Source organism: Labrus bergylta, chromosome 9 (assembly GCF_963930695.1).
Source record: "Labrus bergylta chromosome 9, fLabBer1.1, whole genome shotgun sequence".
NCBI lineage: Eukaryota > Metazoa > Chordata > Actinopteri > Labriformes > Labridae > Labrus > Labrus bergylta.
The window spans coordinates 19,055,700-19,078,943 of NC_089203.1; the positions used below are offsets into that span (position 1 = coordinate 19,055,700).

Consider the following 23,244-nt stretch of genomic DNA (forward strand, 5'->3'; position numbering starts at 1 on the left):
ATTGCCTCAACTTCCAGCAGAGTAAAATTTCCCGCATGGTGAAACTTCCTCATTCCTGTACGTCCACACTTGTTTTCTCCGGCGAGCAGGGAATGTGGTCATTCAACTACAAGAGGGAAACCTCTTCTATAAACTTTTATCAACAGAGACATTTCGTAAGCCGCCAGGTTTTTGTTTCCTTGTGTATTGAGTCACCTGTAGAGGAGGGAGGAGCCCCGGACAGGAGGCTTTTAAAGGAGTTGCAAAGCTGGAAAATGCAGGGAAATTGCTGCGGGTCGAGATAAAGTCATCAGCATGGCAAACTGGATTATCAACAATGGACTTACTGCCTTTATATTGGTGAGTGTTTGACGTTGATAAATGTTAATATCAGTAGGAATTTATAACGGTGAGGGTAAGATTTACGTACAGGTGTTGTGCGTAGAAACCGAACCATAAATGCGTAAACGTGCGTTTTCAACCCAAATCGGCGAGGCTGTTCAAGTTTGTTAGTAGCACATTTTAGCAGCAAGGCTATTCCAATTGATTCACACAAGACATCAGGACTACTATAACAAAGTGTAAAACAAACGAATTATAAGAGAACATTGAGCATTTCTTCTTTTTTTTTAAAGATATATGGAGCATATCAAATGAGACTTATTATGATGACTTGTTTAATGAAAGAGCCATGCGGTGACGGGGAAATGTTTCTTGTCGTGTTTCGCAGGTGGTCTGGATGGGCATCAACATCTTCCTCTTCGTCCGGTTTTACCTCCTGTACGATTTGAACGATGAATACTATTACACGCGTCATCTTTTAGGGGTAAGAAAGAGCGTGGAAGTCAGCTTGACGTTTTCTCGGAAACTTTAATCTCATTTGAACTCATGTGAATTAAAAAAAAAAATGTTTCAGGCTGCCTTGCCCTGGGCCAGAGCTCCCGCTGCTGTCCTCAACTTTAACTGCTTGCTGATCCTGCTGCCGGTGTGCAGAAACCTGCTGTCTCTGCTGCGCGGCTCCTTCGTGGTAAGATTGTGATGCTCACGTTTCCAAACAGGGCGAGGTGCTCTCTATACATGCCAATTATCCTTTTAAGGTGGAGTATTTGCATGCAAATAATAGAAACTAGTTTGACTGCTGCACGAGCAGGTAACTCATCTGTGATAGTTTCACATGAAACGTTTTCCCACTAGCCATCATTTGCCTTTTTTTTTTTTGTGCCTTTTTTTTTTTTTACGAGTTTGTATTGTTGTCCAGCATTTCTTTTTTATATTCTTTGCTTCTAAACTATTTGTCTGCTTCAATAATGCTTTACCAATAGGGGGCCGGTATAGGCATCCAATATGCAGAGGCTACAGACCTCCCAATGGTTGCAGGCTGGACTTCTGATCCAGATGCTGTTTGGTGCTGTAAGGCAACTCCCAAAAAATGATCTCTAAAAAATGGGACATTGTTGTTCTTATAACTAATTGTTCCCAAAATTTAACTTTTTTTAGGGTGATATAGTGTGTTTTCCCCATATAAACAACCAGTTATACAGGTGAGTAATATAGTTGCTGCATGTGTATGCTATGGCCCAAAAATACTACAATTTGTCTTTCCATATCTGCACCCTGCCCCTTACATGCGGCCCCCTCCTCTCGAAATAGACTCATGTTGGGAAACTCTCTGTCACAGCCTTGAAAAGAACTCGTTTGCCCGTGTGTCACATTTTCTCTTTCTGTTGTTTGTTATCTTTTCAGTGTTGCGGCAGAACAATGAGGAAACAGCTGGACAAAAATCTGAGTTTCCACAAGTTGGTGGCTTACATGATCGCTCTGATGACAGGTGAACTCACCTCTTTCACTCTCAGCTATTGTTCTGTGATGGTTGTGGTTCACCTGCGCTATGCTGAAATGCCAATGACCTCAGTTGAGGTTGGAGTTTCATGTCAGAGCCAGAGGTGTAAAGAGTTCTGAAAATAGTTACTCAAGAACAAAAACTGTTAGATTCCTCAAATTTTACTCAGTTACAAGTTGAGGTAATGGTCTAGGAAACTACTGAAATAAAAGTAGAAAGCAGTCTTCTCAAATTCACACTTTTCACACAATTTCACATATCAACAATTTGTCATCACCCCTTAGCAACTCATACAGACGGTACTCATTCAAGTCTGAATGTAACGCAGGGGGCTTTTTAAGGAACTTCAATGTAAAACCATTGTGACTGTATGACACTGCCCGGGCTGTTGGCGTAGTATAAAGAGTGAGAAAGTCCACAGGTGGAGGAGCTGGAGGTGGTTTGATGGACTTCACTCAGGAGACTGAGGTTCATGTCCCATGAAACATTTCACAGAGTTAATCACATGTTGCATACATGTCTCTGCATCTTTTCATTCCAAGCGTGGAGGGGAACCTGCAGTGGCTGTGAAATTTTCCCAAACTGCAAAAGGCTTTGTCTAGAGCCAGTGTTTGCTTTGTGCGCTCTGGGCGACTTTAGAAACAAGGTGGTGCCACACAATAGACATTCTCCCTCTGTAGATAAAAGTTCTCATTCTTATAGGTAACAAAAACACAACTATTCTTTTTCTCAGGGGATTTTAGCCAATAAAAAGATTCTCCAAAAGACATATAATCCACCTCTCTGACAGCAAATCCCCATGATTATTACACAATACAACTTTAATTCAAATTGCATTCAGTACTCCATTTTGATTTTAAAAGTAATTAAGTAGATCACATCATGTAATGAGTACTTAAGTACAGACTTGAAATCTACTCATAGAAGTACAAGTACCCAAAAAACGACTTAATTACAGTAATTTGAACATTTGTAATTCGCTATGTTCACACCCGGAGTTCATAATTGACCAGTGTTATAGGTGTGAGGGTGAGGGGTGTTTAAGACAGAATAAAGAAAAGAAGGAATCAATTAAAGTAATGTGACATCATCTTATTTAAGCCTTGAAATGGTGTGCTTAAGCCTTGAAATGGTGTGACCTGACGCTTATCAGTGTTTTTAGATAAGTTGTTGAAGGAGGACAAAGTTATCACTCCTTCCTGATGGTTCAGTGGAACATAAAATGTTTCTGCCAACCCAGAGTACTTCCTCCTTCCGCTAAAAACTTGAAAAGAGACAGACAGACAGACAGACAGACAGACAAGTGCAGAGGTCAGAGATTAACATGTCATGTCAGGGAATGGAAAGAGGAGAGGGACGTAAACTAAGTCTAAAATAAATATTTACCAATAGTGGATTTAAAAGAGTTCTTCTTCATTCTTTCAAGATCAGACATATTTTTTATATATATATATATATAGACCTCTAGTGCAGCCACTGCAGATGTTTAAATCTTACATTTTTCAAAAAAAATTGAAACAGTATTACACAGTTGTTGTTTTTTAAACTATCATGTGAAAATATTTGAATTGAAATCAGCAGTTGTTTTCCCCAGTTTGCATACCCTTGTAGTTAGTATGAATAAAAAATGTGGTAAACCTGCAGTGGTAACCTGTCTCCTGTGTGTGTGCTGATAGCCGTTCATTTAATCGCCCACTTGTTGAACGTGGAGTGGTACAACAACAGCAGACGAGGAGTTTACGACAAACTCAGCACGGCTCTGTCCGACCTGGAAGACACAGACAACACCACCTACCTGAACCCAATCCGCTCTTTAAATGTCGTAAGTCTTTTCAACTTAATTCAGTCCAAGTATCACAGTGACATATGGAGAACTGGATGTGGGCTGTTCTCATGCTTTTTGTCTAACTTAATGGAAGTTGGAGTAGTGGTTCTCAACTGGTCCAGACTCAGGACCCCCGCCAACTCCATCAGCTCCAGTGCTCTATCTTTTAAATCATTGTCCTTCATCTCTCGCGTCTAAATTGTCACTATCTGCTCCTTCTTCCCTGTGTTTCAGGATGCCCAGCAGAGTCCGACCTACCTTGTCTTCACCACCATCGCTGGCATCACAGGCGTCATCATCACTTTGGCCCTCATCCTCATCATCACCTCCTCCATGGAGTTCATCAGACGCAGCTACTTCGAGGTCTTCTGGTACACCCACCACCTCTTCATCATCTTCTTCATTGGTCTCGTCTTCCATGGAGCAGGGTATAAGGAATCAGCTTTATCTTGCATGGAACGTTTGTGTTGAATCAAAGGGCCGACAGGTTTAACTTGTGTTTGTCATGTTCAGACGCATTGTGAGGAGCCAACAGCCAACAATTCCTCCACACAACTTCACCTACTGTAAGGACCGCAGTGACCAGTGGGGCCAGATTGCTGAGTGTCCCATCCCGCAGTTTGCTGGAGGATTTCCACAGGTTTGTCTTCTTTTATATTTATACTCAGGAAAATGTATAGCTGTTAAATGTTTATTTAAACTACTACTTCACTACAGCTTCTTGTATAAATAAAAGTGTACTTAATTGTCTGTATATTCTGTCTGTTCCAGACCTGGATGTATGTGATCGGCCCCATGATTCTGTACATTTGTGAACGTCTGCTGCGTTTTATTCGCTATATGCAGACTGTCAGTTACAGAAAGGTACGTTTGATTCGTGATTCATCTTTTGTATACGACTTGCTCGGCAGGTTATGTTAACTCACCTTTAATCCCCTGGATTTGCTCTTTAGATCGTGATGAGGCCGTCGAAGGTGCTGGAGCTGCAGCTGGTGAAGAACGGATTCAATATGGAGGTGGGTCAGTATGTCTTCCTCAACTGCCCGGCCATCTCCCAGCTAGAGTGGCACCCGTTCACCATGACTTCTGCCCCCGAGGAGGACTTCTTCAGCGTCCACATCCGCTCGGCCGGGGACTGGACAGACAAACTCATCAGCATCATGCAGCAGCTGCCAGAGGGAGCACAGGGACCAAAGTGAGTGTTTCATTTTAAATAGGCCTAATGGGATTTTGCATCTTAAGCATATCGTCTTAAGATTTAAAAAATAGTTATCATTCAACTTTCTAAATGATTGTCAGTGACACAGGAAGTTACAAATTGTGTAATAACGTTTAACCGTAAGTGGAATTGCATTTAAAAAAAAACACAATCTAACCCAGACTGATCTTTTAAAATGTAAATGTTCAGTGACTGCAGTTGTAGCTTTTAAAACTTGTTCATGTTTTGTTTGTCGGCTGTAACTTATTTGTCCTAATAACACAATGTGTGTATTGTTTTTCTGCAGAATGGGAGTGGACGGACCCTTCGGCACAGCCAGTGAGGATGTATTCGACTATGAGGTCAGCATGCTGGTCGGTGCCGGCATTGGAGTCACTCCCTTTGCCTCCATCCTCAAGTCTATCTGGTATAAGTTCAAAGACTCCAACCCTAAACTACGCACCAGAAAGGTAACAATTCAAACGTCCACACAGTTTCACAATCAGCCTGTTTTTTACATTTAAACCTTTAAATCAATGTCACTACTCTGACAAAGGACCTGTTATTGTCCCTGAAATAAAGAACAATGTGTGATTTCACAACACAGCAATGTTAGAGGACGAGTCATCTGCAGCTCTTCCGTAAAAGGATCATTGTTCAAATCGACTGCATCTGCTTCCTGGTTTCAGATATACTTCTATTGGCTCTGCCGGGAGACACAAGCCTTTGAATGGTTCGCTGACCTTCTTCAGGTGCTGGAGAGGGAGATGGAGGAGAGAGGAATGGCTGATTTCCTCACCTACAAACTCTTTCTGACCGGCTGGGATCAAAGCCATGTATGAGAGTGTTAATCCGTCGTCTCGAGTCATAGTCCAAAGTTCAGATAAACTGAAAGCGCTTGTTTCATCTAAAACTCGTGTGTTTTCCCTTCTCCCCCCCCCCCCCCCACATTCTGTCGCAGGCTCATCATGCGTGGGTTCACTTCGACGAGAACACAGATGTGGTCACTGGGCTCAAACAGAAAACGCAATATGGCAGACCCGCCTGGGACAAGGAGTTTGAACAAGTCCGTAAAGAGAACCCCACGTAAGTTAAAGTCCTGAAGGAGTTTTATTAGCTTATTCATTTTTATTTCACCCCTTTTTTAGTCCAGGCTAAAAAATCTCAACAACTGTTTGGTGAGCTGCCCTGGAATTTGGTTCAGAAATTGGTGGTCCTCAAAGAATTGAGGCCTGACTGACTTTCCCGCCGTAACTTTCATGAGCTCCACATTTGAGATTTTTAAGGAAAAGTACAAGATGCAAGCTGTGATATTTAGTCAAGAAATGCATGGTCCCAAATAATTAATGCCGACCAAATTTGTTGACCCCTACTCCTATAGCACCTCCATTTGGGGTTATGGGTAATATTTGTTCAGAGCTATTAGATTGATTGCCTGATTGACATTGATTGAAACTTCATCCAGAAGTTTATTTCTGTTTATTTCCCCCCTCAGGATGAATTGCATTAATTTTATTTCTGCCCACCTTTATACTTGCACCCCCCTCAGTTAATTTTATGACCAAAAAACTTGCAACATCAATGACATTCCTCAGCTTTAATTTCTCATGAAACATCACCTTAACAACAATTAGTTCAGCGCTTTAGCATTGTCACTGTAAGCACATTAGCATGTTGTGTTAAGAGTTGAATTAGCTTGAATATGTAGCTTAAAGTGGTTTACTTCCTTTTACCAGAGGATTGAATCCTTTTTTTTTTTTATGTAAATCTTAACCCCATTCAAACAAACTTTGCACAAAGCTTCTTTTTTTCGTGACTGTTTTCAAGATTTAGCTAGCTTAAGTAAGCTGTCTTGGTACAGCCCCACTGACAGCACGGTGAGCAATCTTTTTTTAATTACATGTAGCAGGAGATTCGATAATCTTGTTGACCTGGTTTCTGTTTAACTTTAACTAAACCAGGGATGGGTAACTTCGTTCACAGCAAGGGCCACATTCATTTAATTCTCACTGCCAGAGGGCCAAATTGTAGCATGCAAAAACGATTACAGTCAATAATGTCTCAAATTTAACTCAACATATACCAGTGATCAAATATTATGGACATATTTCTGGTTTTCATGATTTCATGGCAGATTTTGTCATGTTTTCAATGTAAAAATTGACCTGAGGGCCACGTTGAGGGTTGATGGGGGCTGCATGTGGACCCCGGGCCGCCAGTTGCCCACCCCTGAACTGATGTTTTCAAAGGTGTAGCTACCTAAACTAGGGTGTGTTTTAGTGAAGTGCCTGCTAGCATGGTTGAAAGTCTAGTGTCTCTAGCTTACCTGTAAAAGGATTGAATAATGTGTAGAATTATTTAACCTAAAATATGTTGTATTTATTTTTCTTTGCAGGTCTGTGGTTGGCACTTTCTTATGTGGCCCTGCTGCTCTGGCTAAAGTTTTGGAAAAGAAATGTGCCAAATACTCAGACGTGGATCCTCGGAAGACTAAATTTTACTTCAACAAGGAAAACTTCTGAGACAAATTCGACAGCAAAGCCGAAAGTTTTTTTGTTGATTTATTTTTTAGTTTGGAGGACTCCCCTTGTTGGGGAATTTCCTTCATGCAGTATCTTAGCACAAACACAAAGCAGCCTGACAGCCTGTGACTCGAGCTGGGTGTGTTTGGAAACACTTGACTATAATGCACTCATTCAAAAGAAGACAAAACAAAAAAGCATGACATGTTGTTCTTCTAGCATTGCTCAGGGACTTTCTTTCTTCATTCAGATTTTTCCGACTATGATGAAACCATAAATAAGCGTGAGCTGATAATTCACAATGACTCATGGTTTAAACGTGGAGTCACAGTGACGTTGCTAGATTAGTTGTACTGTTAATTTTAATCTGTATGTCTTGTGTAGCCTTTTTTTTTTAGTTCCTAAGACTTGAACAAGCTTTGAAATATTGTTACACAGAGATCAGCATCTCCAGGAGTTTGTGTCTATAATAAATTTGTTGATTTAACATGAAAAAATAAATCCCAGCACTTTTTCTTTCTTTGTATATGCTGCAGTGAAAAGATTGACCACATTGTACTTCTAAAGACAGATTCAACTAAATAAAACAAATGAAATGAAATCAGAACAGAACAGATATTTAATATTTTGTCTTAAAGACAAATTTATACTTTCTTACAGCAGCCCACCAAGGACTGCAACCGAGAGTGTTGCCATTATCACATTTTTCTTTTTTTTCTTGAGAGAGAGAGGAGGAATATTTCATCTTTGAGTAAATGTTTTCCACAAAAGAATGGACCAAAGACAAAATGTGTTGTACTGTAAATCACTGTTATGTTGTTGAATATGTCATGTAGTTTTGCATTGACATTTTTTTAGCTCCAAAATTGTGAAAGTGTAATCTTTGTCAGTTTTTTCCCCTGTGGCTTCAATTGCTAAGATAACATGCTTCTTGGAAACCACCTGTGATTTATTGTTACCTTACAACATCACCATTACAAAAAGTGATGAGGTCACGTAGGCAGAGGTTAATCATCTTCTCAAGGAGTGAAAGGACTTCTGGGTATTATTTTCTTCTGGTATTTTTTTTTTTTACTTTTTTAAGCCCTTTTCTTGTAAATAATTCTAACCTCATTTGAATAAACAAATCACTACAATGGATGTGTTTTTATGTTTATTTTATTGACAAAACAATATCAAGACACTTTCTGGAGCCAAAGGTGAAAAAAGAAAAAGAAGTCAACTGACTTTAGAGGAATAGAAAGAAGCCTTTTGACAATCCAGTAGTGAACTGTAGTGCGTTCATCATCTGCTCAACAGCTTAGCTAAATTTTGAACCCACAAGCACAAACTTTACTCTCTCATACAGGAAATGGACAACAGATTTTTAAAAAACTATACATGAATCCAAACTAGTGAGACGTCCTCAGACCGGTTCAAGCTGACGGTGACAGGTTGGACCAGTCTGTCCTGAAAATTGGTAAAAGAAGAAAGTTAAACACAGAGATTACAGAATTCTTTCAAATCACTTTTTTTTTTTTCATCCATTCAAATTGTCTGACATGGAATCAAATTACAAAACATTTTCTCCTTACCTGAAAGGCTCTCTGAGGGCTTTTCCACAGTCAGACCATCAAGGTCCTCCTCCTGCAGTCTTCTGAATCTGCTCTTTGAGGATAAGGATGCTCTGCCGCTGCTCTGGGGGCAACATGGCGATCTGTTCTGGGGTCAGCTGCAGGACCTGCATAATCAGGGCCGCCTAGAAAGAGACCCCAAAAAAACCAAAAAACAATCAATTAAATTGACTTCGAGATGGATATCTCCTCTGGTTTTCTTTAGTAACAGGGAACCTAAACCCTCTGATAATCTTAAAAATGTGTTAGAACATCACTGGCTATTGTTTAAGTCAATCGATCTCTACAGTAGCCGTAAAAGCTGTTCTGCCTCGGGTGATACATGACACACATGCAAATAATGACTGCAATCAGTGACAGAGTGGTTTTGCTTAGAGGCACTTTTATCTCCCTGCAGATTGACAGCTGCATTGAAATGCTGTTTGTTTCTTTTGACATAAAGAGATCCATTTAAAGTGACCCAAGGTCCAGTTTGTTCAAACCCACCTTCTCCTGGTCATGTGTAGAGACCTGGCTCTGCCCAGGACTGAAACCTCCTCCAGATGGAGGAACGCCCGAAATACCAGGACCCTGCAGAACCAACACACGGTTAGATTTTTCTGTTTATCAGCAGGGTAACGATGATGTGATGTGTCCTCTTAAGAATTTTAAGTGATACATTGAATGGGTAATTATATGCTTATAATTGATGATTCAAAGTAGGCAAGACTCAAATTTAGATGCTTGATGCTCTCTTGAGAAAAAATATATTTCTAAACTAGATACAAGAAAAACACCTCTCTCTATTCTTCTTGTCTAATTGTGGCACTCTCATTTGATGAATACATTGATGATTATTGAAAGGTTGCATGCATTAATTGTGAATTGCTTTGGAATAAACTCAATAAATGTAATTCAAGTCAGAGATGTCGGATGCAGCGGTTACCGGTCTTGCAGGAGGAGGAGGGTTGGGGCCCATGCTATGAGGAACAGGGCCTGGCATTCCAGTCGCCATGGGAACCCTCTGCCCAGTCACTGGGCCGCGAGCGTCCATCGCTCTTGGGTCCCGCCCTGCAGAAAGAAAGAAAGAAAAAAAGTAAGGAAGGTTTAATCACACATTTCCATCTTTCCATTTATAGTGATAACAAATATTGCGTACAAACATTTCACAATGTCATTACACTTGCTTCAGTGACATTTGGTTTCTCTGCCGGCTGGGACTGAAACTGAACGGAGATCTGTTACAAACTAAGCTACAAACACAGTTACATGTTCAGCTTTGTAAGAGTAAAGCTCAGGTTTTCAATTCATGAGTTATTAGAGCAGTTACCTCTGGTCTCCATGGGGGGTCCCCTTGGCTCCATCATAGGGGGCCCTCTGGGGTCACCCATCATGTTTCGAGGCTCACCCATTGGGGGGCCTCTTATGTCCATTTGAGGTCCTCTCATATCTGGAGGGGGTCCCCCTGCCATCTGGGCCATGTGTACAGGTGGGGCTTGGTGAGGTGGAGGAGCTCCCATGTAAGGCCGGCTGCATACACACAGACACAGAAAATTTAAACATTTGGAAACGGTAAATATCTCCCAGAGTTTCAGCTAAAGTGTAGCTACCCTGGAATTAAAAAAAACAAAAATTCTAACAACAACAATGTACCAACATGAAAATTAAATTAACACAATAAAATCTATATTCCTGACAGTCTTGATCAGGTCCTCATGCTATTTCTAGGTCTGCTTTTGTTCTTCAACAGCAATTTGATGTTGTGCATTCAGTGCAACCTCTTCACACGATAGTTTTGAGTCTACCATCCCTGAGCTGAATTCATGAGCTTCACGTGCACAGTAATGACACTTTTTTTGGTAGTGATGTAACAGTTAGATGTAGTGTATAATTACTGTGATAGGATTTCTGTGAACATCTTACCCGGGGTCCATGACCTCTCCAGTGACCGACAGAAGAGACCCTCCTCTGGGATCATTAGGACCATCACCCAACAGGCCTCTGGGCGGGATACCTCCAGGTCCTGGAAGGAGAAAATCAAACATTAAAAAAAAACAAAAAAACAACAAAAAGTTATTCATCCTATTCATTAGAAGGAGGAAATGATTCATGACGAATCCATTACAAAATAGACTGTAACTGGTTAGGTTGAATTCCAGGTAAAGGCTGCCAAACAAACATGTTGATATTACACGCTGTGTGGTTGCTCAAGGAAGACACACGAGGAAACAGAGCTGATTGGGTGATACAGCACACAATGAACTACACAATGGAGCAGTCTGATGCACATGGAACACACAGGGATGATGTGAAGAGTGTGATGAGGAGCAGAACAACATTTAGAGGAAGGTTCAAATCACACAGAAAAAACATTAACATCACAGATAAGGAGGGCTGGAATTCAGAGCATCTTCCTACTTGTATGTTGTAACTCTAGTGAGCATAAGGACATCAAAATGGGAGGCATGCAGAGAGACTCAAGTACAGCGGGTGTGTCAGAGCTTTACGAGGTAACCAAGAGTCTAACAGCACAAATAATTAACCAACGCCTAACTGCCCTGGGTTAATAGGGCAGTTTTCCAAGAATCACACACAAGAATTATTCATCATCTAATTCACTTTACAGCTTTAATAGTCTAGTTGAGTCATTTATAGATAACTTTACACAATTAAAGTCAAAAGACAGCTAGGAGTGAAGTTAATGTGTCTCACTTCAATGCAGGTTAATAATATTACATGTATTCTTTTCCGTCCTCAGGGTTTGGTTAATTTATTCTCAACTGATTCAAGTTTCTGATGGGCAGGCGAGGTAGAAATCTAACAAACAACGTGAGGTGATGCTTTTTTAAGTTTTACTGCATTTAGTTATACTGAAGAGAGTCCAGGTATGTAAAGGAGCATCTAGAAGACGTAATGAGGTGAAAAGACGTTTTGGGCTGGTTAGATTCTTGTTGCCAGTGGAATAAATGGTAAACATTTGGGACAAGCTAAGCCAACTTTATCGTATTGACAAGAACAAGGGCAGGAGAAAGCACTGCAACCAAAAGCAGGATTGACCAGTTTCTAAAAGGTTACATGCTGCTTGAAGAGTTTGACAAATCAATCCAAGGCTTTACTTTTCCAAAACTCAAAAGTGACTTCTACATTAACATGTACATGTACATTAACAACGAAAAGGCGGACGTGCATCGCAGCAGCAGAACGGTAAACGACATCACCCAGTTTCTCCAGCGTGACAGAGGAGTTCTCCGCCATATGCTTAGTGGGCAAAATGAAAGCGCTCCATTTGCTATGCTCTAACGTTTGATAGTCACATAGTGATATATACGAAATGACTCCTACATTGTTGCCAGGGCAACCCATAGGGAAGGGTTGGCAAAGCCTGGACACGTATATGGGATTAAATCACTTGTCATACCAGAGCACAGTCGGTGGTGCTGAAGGTTCGGATTGAGAAACATCTCGGACAAATCTGCAGTCTGAACAAGGCCTTTTTTTTAATAAACAGAGAGTAGTAGCAACTTTATCTCTACTGACAACATCATGACTAATCACATCGCTGCAACTAAAACTGAAAAAGCTGAAAGATAGAAGCAGCAACCTCTCGTTTTAATTTCGACGTCTAATTTTCTATTTTTACTCGACATTATAGTCGTTTTCCTTTTCCTGGTGGGCTTTTCTTTTTTTTTTTAAGCCAAATCCTGCATGCTGAAATAAAATGATGTTGTACTGATGATGCAGAGCAGGAGTGGGAGATCTTTGAAAACCTACCAGGTATGAATATTAATACCTGCATTTTCACATTTCCAAACAATACATCTCATTTTAATTTGCTGACAAACTGAAGGCAATGTTGAATTTCGTCAGGTGCAGTAGACTGTGATGTCTGCACACAAGTATTCGCCCATGGATGACTGCCTCAATTTGCCCACTGCCTTGGCAACAACACCATGGCTAAAAAAAAAAAGGCACATTAACAGTGTATATGAGAATGAAAAGGCCTTTATTAGGGGGGAAAAAAAGTGCATCCACCACAACATCTGCCAACATGTTACATCCTGGTGATGTCCTGTAGTCTCTCACAGACTTCCTGAAACTACAAATAGCAGTCTGCAGAGTAAACCCAGTCGGAGCGCACGAAGTGAGAAATTAAGTTCATAATTTAACAATACCAATAAGAAGTGCAATAAATCAATAAATGTTAGATGGTTCACATTTGCAATAACCCTCAGTTTCAATGTCTACCTGCTGTTCATGTTTTACACAACCTGCTTTTGTTTGCAACGTGTCCTTCCTGAATCCAAATCGCTTTTGTTCCACCATTTAATTGCCCCCTGTTGATCTGAGGGTAGCTGACAGCCAGTTTGAGCTTCATGGGTAAAATATACACAAGCTAAGCGAGAGAGTATTATTTGTTCACATTAATGAATCTTTCTTATTCATTTAGAAAAATCCCGACATATGCAATGTGTTTTTTCCCCCATGTTCATATGGCTATAACAATGAAATAAGGAATTATACACACAGCCCAACCACGGAGTCAAAATAGTGACTAGACGGTGCCAGGAAGTGCATTGACGGTACATCCAAAAGGTCACGCTGACAGCACAACCCATAAACAATTGCACCTGTCTGCATGGATAATGTTAGTGGTTTCTCCACATTTGAAGAAACGTTTGTGGATTAATTTTTACTTCTAAAACAGCCATGTGAGGTGAACCAAGTTATTAAAGGTCTAAAAAACTTGTCAGGTTTCCAACGACTGACTCAGTCGCACCTGCACTTGTAGTCACACAGTGCTGCTTGACATGAGACAATCAACATGCTTTGGAGTGACAGCCAGGTGTGCCCTCCCACCATCTAAAAGTGTAACATGCGAGTGTTTCACGCATGCATTTTCTATTGGCAGCCATCAGGCTTAACAATGCAGTCCAACCGCAGCAGGAGACAAGCCTGCATTGTTTCAATTCTGGCATCCGCTGAATTTGTATTATTGTTCCCTAGCTTTGACTTAAACGTGCAAAATATTCTTACAATGGTACATTATCATGAAACAGTGTGCATTTCGCACATATAAAAGTTTAGCACGCTAAGTGTATCAAGCCAGTTTGGGTAATTTCGTCTTTAAAAAATTCTTCTTTGATGGATCCTACAACTGTGTTCTTCTAAAGACAAACAGCGTCATTACACTTCCTGTGAACATGTGAACATATGTATGCATTCATGTCACACATCTACCTTTAAATCCTTGCATCCCGTTAACTTCACTAACCACTTCGCTTCCTGGGAAATTCAGCTCCCCTGTCTTGTAGTTCCCTTTGGTTGATGCAGACAGCTAGCTGATGTGGAACTGCCTGACTCCATCTTCTACACTTCTCAATATCACTCTTACTTATATAATCACTATTATAATAGTCAGCGCAACTAATCCCCTGCTAATTTTGCACTTATTCTACCATTATCACTGACACTGTAGCCATCAGTCTCTATTATCTTCTGTTGTTGTCGCCCTGTTTTGTTTGTCTCCACCAGCGTCTCTCGGTTATTTCCTCCATCCCTCTATCTGGTTCAGGGCTTAAAGTAATCATGCAAAAAATACTTTGACTCTTGGCAGCTGCCCCAAAACCAAATCTGTTCACATGCAGGTTCACCACCACCCTCCCACCCTCATGACCGATCACACTCTGCTTTTGTTAAGATAATAATCACAGATCAGTTTTTAATCATACAAACAAGCCTAATAACTAATAACGTAACAGCTGAATGTGTAAAGGTCTTTTTTTCCCCGACAGTGGACGTGCAGTTTACCAAACTGTAGTGTGCTAAAACCTAACCCCTGAGGTATTATACACTTGGACTGTGACCTCTCCATAGCACTTCTATGACCTGACTGGAGAACTGAAGGAGTACAGTGATACCTTGAGGCCGCTCGATAGCAGCTGGCCCAGACGCTCCTGTGGGAGAATGCTGAAGGTTTCCTGAGCCAGCATTAAAGTGAAGAGAACAGGAGACACAAGACTCAAGAGAGCAAAGCAGCACTTTAACAGCAGTTTGAAGCTTGCCAGTGACATGCACACATACAGACACACACAGAGGGGTGAAGAGGGAACTTTGAGAAACCGGACATTAGTAAATACTACAGTATGATGAAGACACACAGACATACATAAACATTGAGGCAGAGGCTGCTGCAGGGGAGTCGATTACAATGGGCCGCTCATACAGCACCTCCTCTAATTACAAGGCTGTGGTGACACCTAGTGATTCAAGTGAGCCATGGCATGTGCTCAAGCTTAAAAATAAACTAAGGATACACTTAAAGGCATTTAAAGTAGGAAAACTGAATATTTTACACATGTCAGGTTATTAAGGAAGCCTAAAGGCTGCATTTGTTTTAGGTTTGCCACTGAGAAAGTCATCAACAAATTAATACGCATTACTTTTAATCATTTTTACACTGAGGTAAAATGAAATGTTTCACTGCTTTCAAATATAACTGAAACAGGCTCAATTTGACAAAAAAAGAGAAAAGAAACAGCATTCATTTTCTTATTCTCATTCAAAACTTTGCTCATCTTATGAGTAAGAAAAGAAGGCAAATAGGACGTCAACTATGAGAGAAACTAGCTCCTCTTAATAAGATGTGAAAACATGATGCGTGGTATCTAGGAGGTCCCTTAATGTTTGTTGTTTTCCACACAAATCTATTTTCTGTGTCACCATCATAGATCGCGGGTAAATGTAGTCTATTTTTGCTTCTGATTCATGAATGATTGTGATTCATCACTTATTCACTTGTAGAAATATATCAGCTTGAATGCTATTCTCACCACCGCCATCAAAGTGTGGCAACACAAGCTCGGGAATGCTCATGTGTTGCTTAGGCTGGTTTGACACTTGAAGAATACATGCAATCTTTTAAAACTAAAATGTGAAATACATTTAGTTATACAGTTTGTGATCAGATTAGTTAATCCTGCCGGGGGGGGGGGGGGGCGCTGATGATGTTACCATCAATGATCTTAAATATTGATATGATGAACATTAAAGATGTTCACTCTTGAGATGTAAGAATGCATGCAGTTTGATGATTACCTGGAGGTCCCACAGGTCCTGGTCCTTGCACTGGTCCGGGTCCAGGTCCCGGTACAGGCATTGGTCCTGGGGCGACACCCATGCTGGGGGGCTGCATCATTTGAGGGGCTCCATTGACGTGCATTCCAGGCTAATGAAATGAAAGATGAATTAGGATTTCAACCTAAATACGAGTTTGGAGAGCACATTTTAAGAGCTCATCTTTGGTCATCAAGATGAGCTAATATGATTTAATCTTACGCCAGTGAGATACAGTTGTGCTCATGAGTTTACATACCCTGGCAGAATTTGTGATTTTTTTGGTCATTTTTCAGAGAATATGAATGATAGTACAAAAATGTTTCTTTCACTCATGGTTAGTGGTTGGGTGAAACCATTTATGATCAAACAATTGTGTTTGCTCTTTTTAAATCATAATGACAACAGAAACTACCCAAATTACCCTGATCAAAAGTTTACATACCCTGAAGGTTTTGGCCAGATAACATACACACAAGTTGACACACACGGGTCTAAATGGCTACTGAAGGTAACCTGCCTCGCCTGTGATCCGTTTGCTTGTAATCAGTGTGTGTGTATAAAAAGTCAGTGAGTGCATGTTTCATCCAGTGCTGCACTGACGTTGCTGGATTCCGAGGCATGGGGAAAGCAAAAGAATTATTAAAGGATCTGCGGGAGAAGGTAGTTGAACTTTACAAAACTGGGAAAGGATATAAAAAGATATCCAAGGATTTGAGAATGCCAATTAGCAGTGTTCAAACTCTAATTAGGAAGTGGAAAATTAGGGATTCTGTTGAAACCAAGCCACGGTCAGGTAGACCAACAAAAATTACAGCCACAACTGCCAGGAAAATTGTTCGGGATGCAAAGAAAACCCCACAAATAACTTCAGCTGACATACAGGACTCTCTGGAAAAAAAAGTGGTGTGGCTGTTTCAAGATGCACAATAAGGAGGCACTTGTAGAAAAATGGGCTGCATTGTCGAGTCGCCAGAAGAAAGCCATTACTACGCCAATGCCACAAAGCAGCCCGCTTACAATACGCCAAACAGCACAGAGACAAGCCTCAAAAATTCTGGTACAAAGTTATTTGGAGTGATGAGACCAAAATGGAACTTTTTGGCCACAACCATAAACGCTACATTTGGAGAGGAGTCAACAAGGCCTATGGTGAAAAGCACACCATTCCTACTGTGAAACACGGAGGTGGATCGCTGATGTTTTGGGGATGTGTGAGCTACAAAGGCACAGGGAACTAGGTCAAAAGTGATGGCAAGAAGAATGCAGCATGTTATCAGAAAATACTGGAGGAAAATTTGCGCTCATCAGCCCGGAAGATGAGCATGGGACGTACTTGGAAGTTCCAACATGACAATGATCCAAAACACAAGGCCAAGTCGACATGTCATTGGCTACAGCAGAAAGAAGTTAAATTTCTGGAGTGGCCATCTCAGTCTCCTGACCTCAATATCATTGAGCCACTTTGGGGAGATCTCAAACGTGCAGTTCATGTAAGACAGCCCAAGAATTTACAGGAACTGGAGGCTTTTTGCCAAGAACAATGGGCAGCTTTACCATCTGAGAAAATCAAGTGCCTCATCCATAACTACCACAAAAGACTTCAAGCTGCAACTGATGTCAAAGAGGGCAATACACGGTAGTCAGAACTAGGGTATGTAAACTATTGACGAGTGTCATTTGGATAGTTTCTGTTGTCATTATGATTTAAAAAGAGCAAACACAATTGTTTGATCATAAATGGCTTCACCCAACCACTAACCATGAGTGAAAGAAAAGGTTTTGTATTATCATTCATATTCTCTGAAAAATGACCAAAAAAAAAAAAAAAAAAATCACAAATTCTGCCAGGGTATGTAAACTTAGGAGCATGACTGTACATAAAAGATGTTTTCTTCATCATTTACTCATTTAAGTGATTTTACCCGCTCATTTCATTTTTAGGGAAATTGAGATGAATGAGAGGATTGAGACATGATGGGTTTGAAATTAAGGAATTTAACATTCAGTATGTGATCTAAAGACATATTACACACAATCTCATATTCCTTTTTAATTGCAGTCCTCAAGATACACTAATTCACACTGACCTTTCAGCCAGGTTATAAGAGTAGCATTGCAGACATTGTTTGCATCAATATTCATGGCCTGCATCAGAGCTGCAACATTGCATCTTATTTCAGGGCGATTTTACTGGATAGAGAGGCAATGTTCAGCTTTAGAGAGTGAAAGATTGTTCCACCTACCCCAGGCGGAGGCTGAGACACAGGCAAGCTGGGCGGCGCAGCAGGAGGATTGGCGGGTGGTGCTCCTCCGCCCTGCCCGGCAGGAATCAGAGGCTGAACTGCAGTTTGACGATGGAGCATTTTCTGAAGAGGAGCACACAGAAAATCATCACTTAAATGTACATGCTGGTTAATGGTGCAAACTAGCTTTCAGGTTCTCTAACTTATCACAAGGTCCCAGTACAAAAATAAATACAAAATGATGTTCGGTTCAGCTACTGTTCTCTTACCAAGGCTATCTCGGGGTCCACGATCCTCATGACCACTTGGGCTTGAAGAAGAGCATAGGCCAGCTGAGGGTTCTGCAGCAGCATGTTCCTCGCCTCCTGGGGACTGTTCTGCACACATAGCTGGACAGAGAGAAAATGATATCAGAAATTTGATGCATGTCTTTTACAAGCAAGCAGTGCAAAAGGAAAAACTCTTAGATAATTTACATCAAAAGAGCTCGTTAGCGTCGTAGATTATACTCCCCAGAAACATAACAAACCATCTGCACAGAACATTCAAATAAAGGCATGCAAGGATATCTGCAGCATCATATGGAGCTGTCGTATTGAAAACAGCTTTGGTGCAACAAAGCACTCCTCCAGTCGGGAGGAAACGTCTGCAGTGTGGTGTTTCTTTGAGCCTAATGAAGCAAACAGCCAGATGTGCAGAGATGAGGCTTCTTTAGCAGGACAGAGAGACAGACTGTAGCCTCTCTGTTAATGAAAAGAAAGAAGGACGATCTTCATACAGATCATGTCCAGGAAGTTAAAGAGAAATGTATATGGAGTTTTAAAAAGATAAAAGAAGAATTGAACATAAAGTGTGAGATCATGACCTCCGGGACAAACTCCAAAACATCCTTGTTGAATATAATGACTTAATAGTGGTATTTGTTTTATTGGTCTTAAGTTTTGCTTTGATGCTTTTTTTAAATTCTATTTGAAATGTTAAAGCTGAAAACAAGTATGTTTGTTATTGTGGCTGCCTTTAAAGCAGCAACCACGTCCCTAAATCGAAATGCTGCGTTCAGTTAGAATTGTACCGTTGCACAAGCAGAACACGTCTGATGTGTCCTTGAGCAAGACACCAAACCCCAAGTTGCTCCCACTGCTTCTGCGTGGGTGTATGAATGCGTATGAATATGGGATTAGTTACTTCTGACGGTCACGTTGCATAGCAACCTCTGCCATCAGTGTGTGAATGTGTAGGTGTGACCTTCAGTGTAGAAACAAGACTGCTTAAGTGCTACACAAGCTCATGTTCATTTACCTTTTAAAAGACCGGTGCATAAACTCATCTGCATGCATATCTTCCATTGATGCACCAGTTTCAGGGACTGATTCATTACACGTGACTGTACACATCCAACAACTGTTTTTTTGTCATCAGAACTCCGAAAATAAAACAAGAACATGTATGATCTAAAAATGTAAAAACAAGCTCCACTTAAGACGAATGCTTTTATCTGCACTGTTTCTTTGAATATTATTTCAGAACTCTGATTCAACCTTTAAGTGACATCTATGAAGTATTTGCATCAATAACATAAAAAATAATAATAATTATATTTAAATAAATAATGATGCTGATCCACATGCACACGTTTCCAGGTGGATCGGGATTTCAAACGGGAACATTGCGTGCAGGTATTGCGTAGTTTTGTAGATCTGAATTAGTTTTGACGTCAGACTTTTTTGTGTGTGTCTTTTCTACCTTTTCATTCATCTACTACAGATTCTACACACACAAGAGACCGAATTCCTTTGGCACTGACTGACAGGAAGTCGGGACCAATTGGTTTTCGACCTTTCTTAACCAGTAAAGAACGGTTAAGGAGTTCATCAGAACATTCTAGGGATGATTCTGTTTCCGTCCGGGTCTGAAATAGCGGCTTGTTAGATAAAAAAAAAAAAAAAAACCTGAGGCATTCAACTAGCCTACCTTCATCTGTTTCATCAGCTCAAACATCTGCTCAGGAGGCAGACTGGCCACGGCTCTGCTGATGGACTCGGGGGCCTCCTGTGGCTGGATGGTGTCTCCATAAGGAGACTCGATAATAGGAGCTCCAGTTCCCAAACCTGTGAGAGAAAGAACATCAGAAAACAGCTGCTTTTGCACCGACACCTTTCAATCAAATCAGATAAACACCCTATTTGGAATTGACATCCAGAGGGAATAAGCCCTCACTTTTAAGCTCTTCCTTGTTTTTCTCGCTGGCTGCGTTGTCAACACGGAGAGCTCGACCACTGAACTCTCTCCCGTTCAGGTTCCGCATGGCACTGAGGGCTGTCTCCTGGTCTTGATATTCACAGAAGCCATATCCCTTTGGCTTCCCGGTCTCCCGATCATACACTAACCTGAAAACAAGACGGGCACAGAAAAGTTCAAACAAAAATTTACAAAGAAATAGAGAACAGAAAAGATAGATTTACAAGCTTTCATTGTGAAAAAAGGAGAGAGTGTGGCGTGAAAACACGATGAGAAAGAGATAAAACATGACTGGAGCATCTTGTGTTTTTCTAACTTCACATAAACAAAATGAATGGAAAGTCTTTCACTCACCTGAAGCTGACAACAAGCCCGACTTCAGAAAAGATGTCTTTCAGCTGTTCTTCAGTGGCCTCGTAAGGAATATTCCCCACTAACAAATAATGAGAAATGTTAACACGACAAAGATTAAATGAACTCTCTCTCACTCGATGTTTTCGCGGCACTCAGGTTAAGTTTTGCTCCCTCGTTGTCTAGCTAACGGGAACACTAGCAGGATGTTAGCGCCTTATAACAAAAACAACACCGGTCATAAAACACCGGGTAACCGAACAAACAACGGTGACCGAACTTACCAAACACCGACCGTAATGAGCGATCGACGGCTGGGTCTCTGTTTGCAGCGGCGGCAGCGGCGGCGGCGGCTGCAGCCGCAGCGGCAGCTACGTTCGCCATTTTTTTTTTTTGGGGGGGGGACACAAATGTTTGTGACACCAGGAAACTACAAAAAGACACAAGATCCGTGTGCCGGTAAATGTGCCACATTCAAACACCGGGTACTGCCATCTTCTCTTAACTCATAGTTAATACATATGTTGTCGCTTTAATATCAAGTATATTATAATAATTAATAGTTGTAAATGTAATTAATGGAAGCGGGTTTCGATGAAGATCAGACAAGTTGTTTAAATTTGACAGGAAATAGGTGGCGCTGTTCCCCCGGTGTAAACGTTGTTAAATCAGCCAAACTAGCTTACTTTCCTTTTCTTTATTTTTTTTTTTTAAATTTTTTTTTTAGGAATGCTAGAACCTGGTTATTAGCAGGTCAAACAAGTTAATAAACTTGTTCAATATGTTGCCAAAGACTCAATTTGTCAACAACAGAAGTCCTGGTAAGTAACTCTTAATTACTTATGTGTTTGGAGGCTCACAGTGTTATTAACACAACTTTAAAATGTGTTATCATTACTCGGCATACGACTGCTAAAGCTTGCTGAAACACACGTGTTTGTAACCAGTGACTTAAAGTAAAGAGGTCATTAATGTCACATTTGATTTAAGAAGTGGTTATCCATGTATTTTTAGTGCTACATTGTCAGTGCATTCAGTGAAGCAGACATCAGATAATGATGTCTTAGCTTCACTTGGACACACCTGTTTATTGTTAAAGGCATGATTGTTTTGTCTTTAAATGACTTTTTGGATATGGTTTTGTTTAGTTGTATGTTAACATTGGTTGAGTGTTAAAAAAACTGCATTTTTTTGTTGATACATCCATAAGAAACAGTATTAAGCATGACTTTACTAATAGGCTTTGTTCTGGGTACCTGCTTGTTGTTTCTTCTGCAGAGACTCTTGGTTAGTTGGTTGTTTTTGTTTGACTGGGAAAAAAAAACAAAAAACATGGGACCCAACTATTATTCAGACTCTGTTAGAGACAGTAGTTTGGGTTATGCTAACAAAATCACAATCTCAGAAATATTAATGTTACATGAATGATAGATTTGGGCTTACAAGAAGTTGAGATGTGAGGTTTTGCACCATGGCACATCATTGATTTTACCAGTAGTAGTTCAGCAATGCATAGGTTTAAGGCCTGCATGATATATGAAAAATATGCATCATTTCTTGATATTGTGATAACAGTAGGCAGTGCGAAACATAACTAAAGTTATAACTCATTCAAATTGTGTCTATGACTGTGAGACACTTTTCACTTTATATAAATGGTGCATAAGTTGTAGACCTGTTGACAGATTCATGTTTTGTTGATCAACTCATCAAATTAATCTATTAACTGTGTCGTGGAAAACAGTGAGAATATTTCAGCGTAGGTCTATAACTAGGAATACGTCTTGGAAAAAGCAATATAATGTGATAAGGCATTTATATTACTATCTCATACATGACAAAAAAACGATAAAGAACCTGGCCTTTATCATGACAGGCAAGTGTACAGCTTATTGCAATCCAATATATAACTTATATTTCACAAAGAGTGTTGTTTTTCGTCCATATTTTTATATCAAACTTTGTGGTAGGGCTTTTGTACTGTATTATTATAACCTGTTTAAGGGGTTGTAAATGGGTTTGCTTAACGTCAGAATCCGGTTTATTAATATTTTAAATAGTATTTGTCTGGGTAATTTTGTAATAAAGATAGTGAGAGAAAAAAAAAAGTAAATAAATTGTAGTCCACTACTTGCAGACTACTCCTTCAATAATGTCTGGTTATCCAAAGTAACCATTATGTTTTGAGATAACACTGAATGAATTGGCGCTATACAAATAATGATTTATAGATTGATTGATTATGTGAAAAATCACATCCTTTAAAATTATATTACTTCAGACAATACCTACCATGAGAAACATGAAACTACAACCTTTACCAAATATGTAGCCTATTTC

General features: G+C 40.3%; 2 protein-coding genes across 3 annotated transcripts; one reads left to right on the plus strand and one right to left on the minus strand.

Annotated features, from left to right (window-relative positions):
- The first annotated feature begins 190 nt into the window (after positions 1-190).
- On the plus strand, positions 191-8,502 carry nox1 (NADPH oxidase 1). Its single transcript, XM_020645424.3, has 13 exons — positions 191-339; positions 710-805; positions 896-1,006; positions 1,723-1,807; positions 3,496-3,641; positions 3,879-4,072; positions 4,158-4,284; positions 4,416-4,508; positions 4,598-4,839; positions 5,150-5,312; positions 5,532-5,678; positions 5,804-5,928; positions 7,238-8,502. Exons 1-13 carry the CDS (start codon positions 295-297, stop codon positions 7,362-7,364), a joined length of 1,701 nt encoding a protein of 566 aa, XP_020501080.2. The 5' UTR covers positions 191-294; the 3' UTR covers positions 7,365-8,502.
- A 2-nt stretch (positions 8,503-8,504) lies between these two features.
- Positions 8,505-21,324, minus strand: cstf2 (cleavage stimulation factor, 3' pre-RNA, subunit 2). Of its 2 annotated transcripts, XM_065959081.1 has the most exons (14): positions 21,189-21,324; positions 20,908-20,986; positions 20,533-20,702; positions 20,287-20,423; positions 18,585-18,704; positions 18,316-18,438; positions 16,052-16,181; positions 14,875-14,934; positions 10,880-10,979; positions 10,287-10,486; positions 9,903-10,027; positions 9,464-9,547; positions 8,939-9,102; positions 8,505-8,813 (listed from the first exon to the last, which is right to left on the minus strand). In XM_065959081.1, exons 1-13 carry the CDS (start codon positions 21,286-21,288, stop codon positions 8,977-8,979), a joined length of 1,554 nt encoding a protein of 517 aa, XP_065815153.1. In that variant the 5' UTR covers positions 21,289-21,324; the 3' UTR covers positions 8,505-8,813; positions 8,939-8,976. The 2 variants fall into 2 exon arrangements, with proteins under 2 accessions (XP_065815153.1, XP_029135436.2); XM_029279603.2 differs by lacking the exon at positions 14,875-14,934 and having other exon boundaries at positions 21,189-21,323.
- Positions 21,325-23,244: the final 1,920 nt, after the last annotated feature.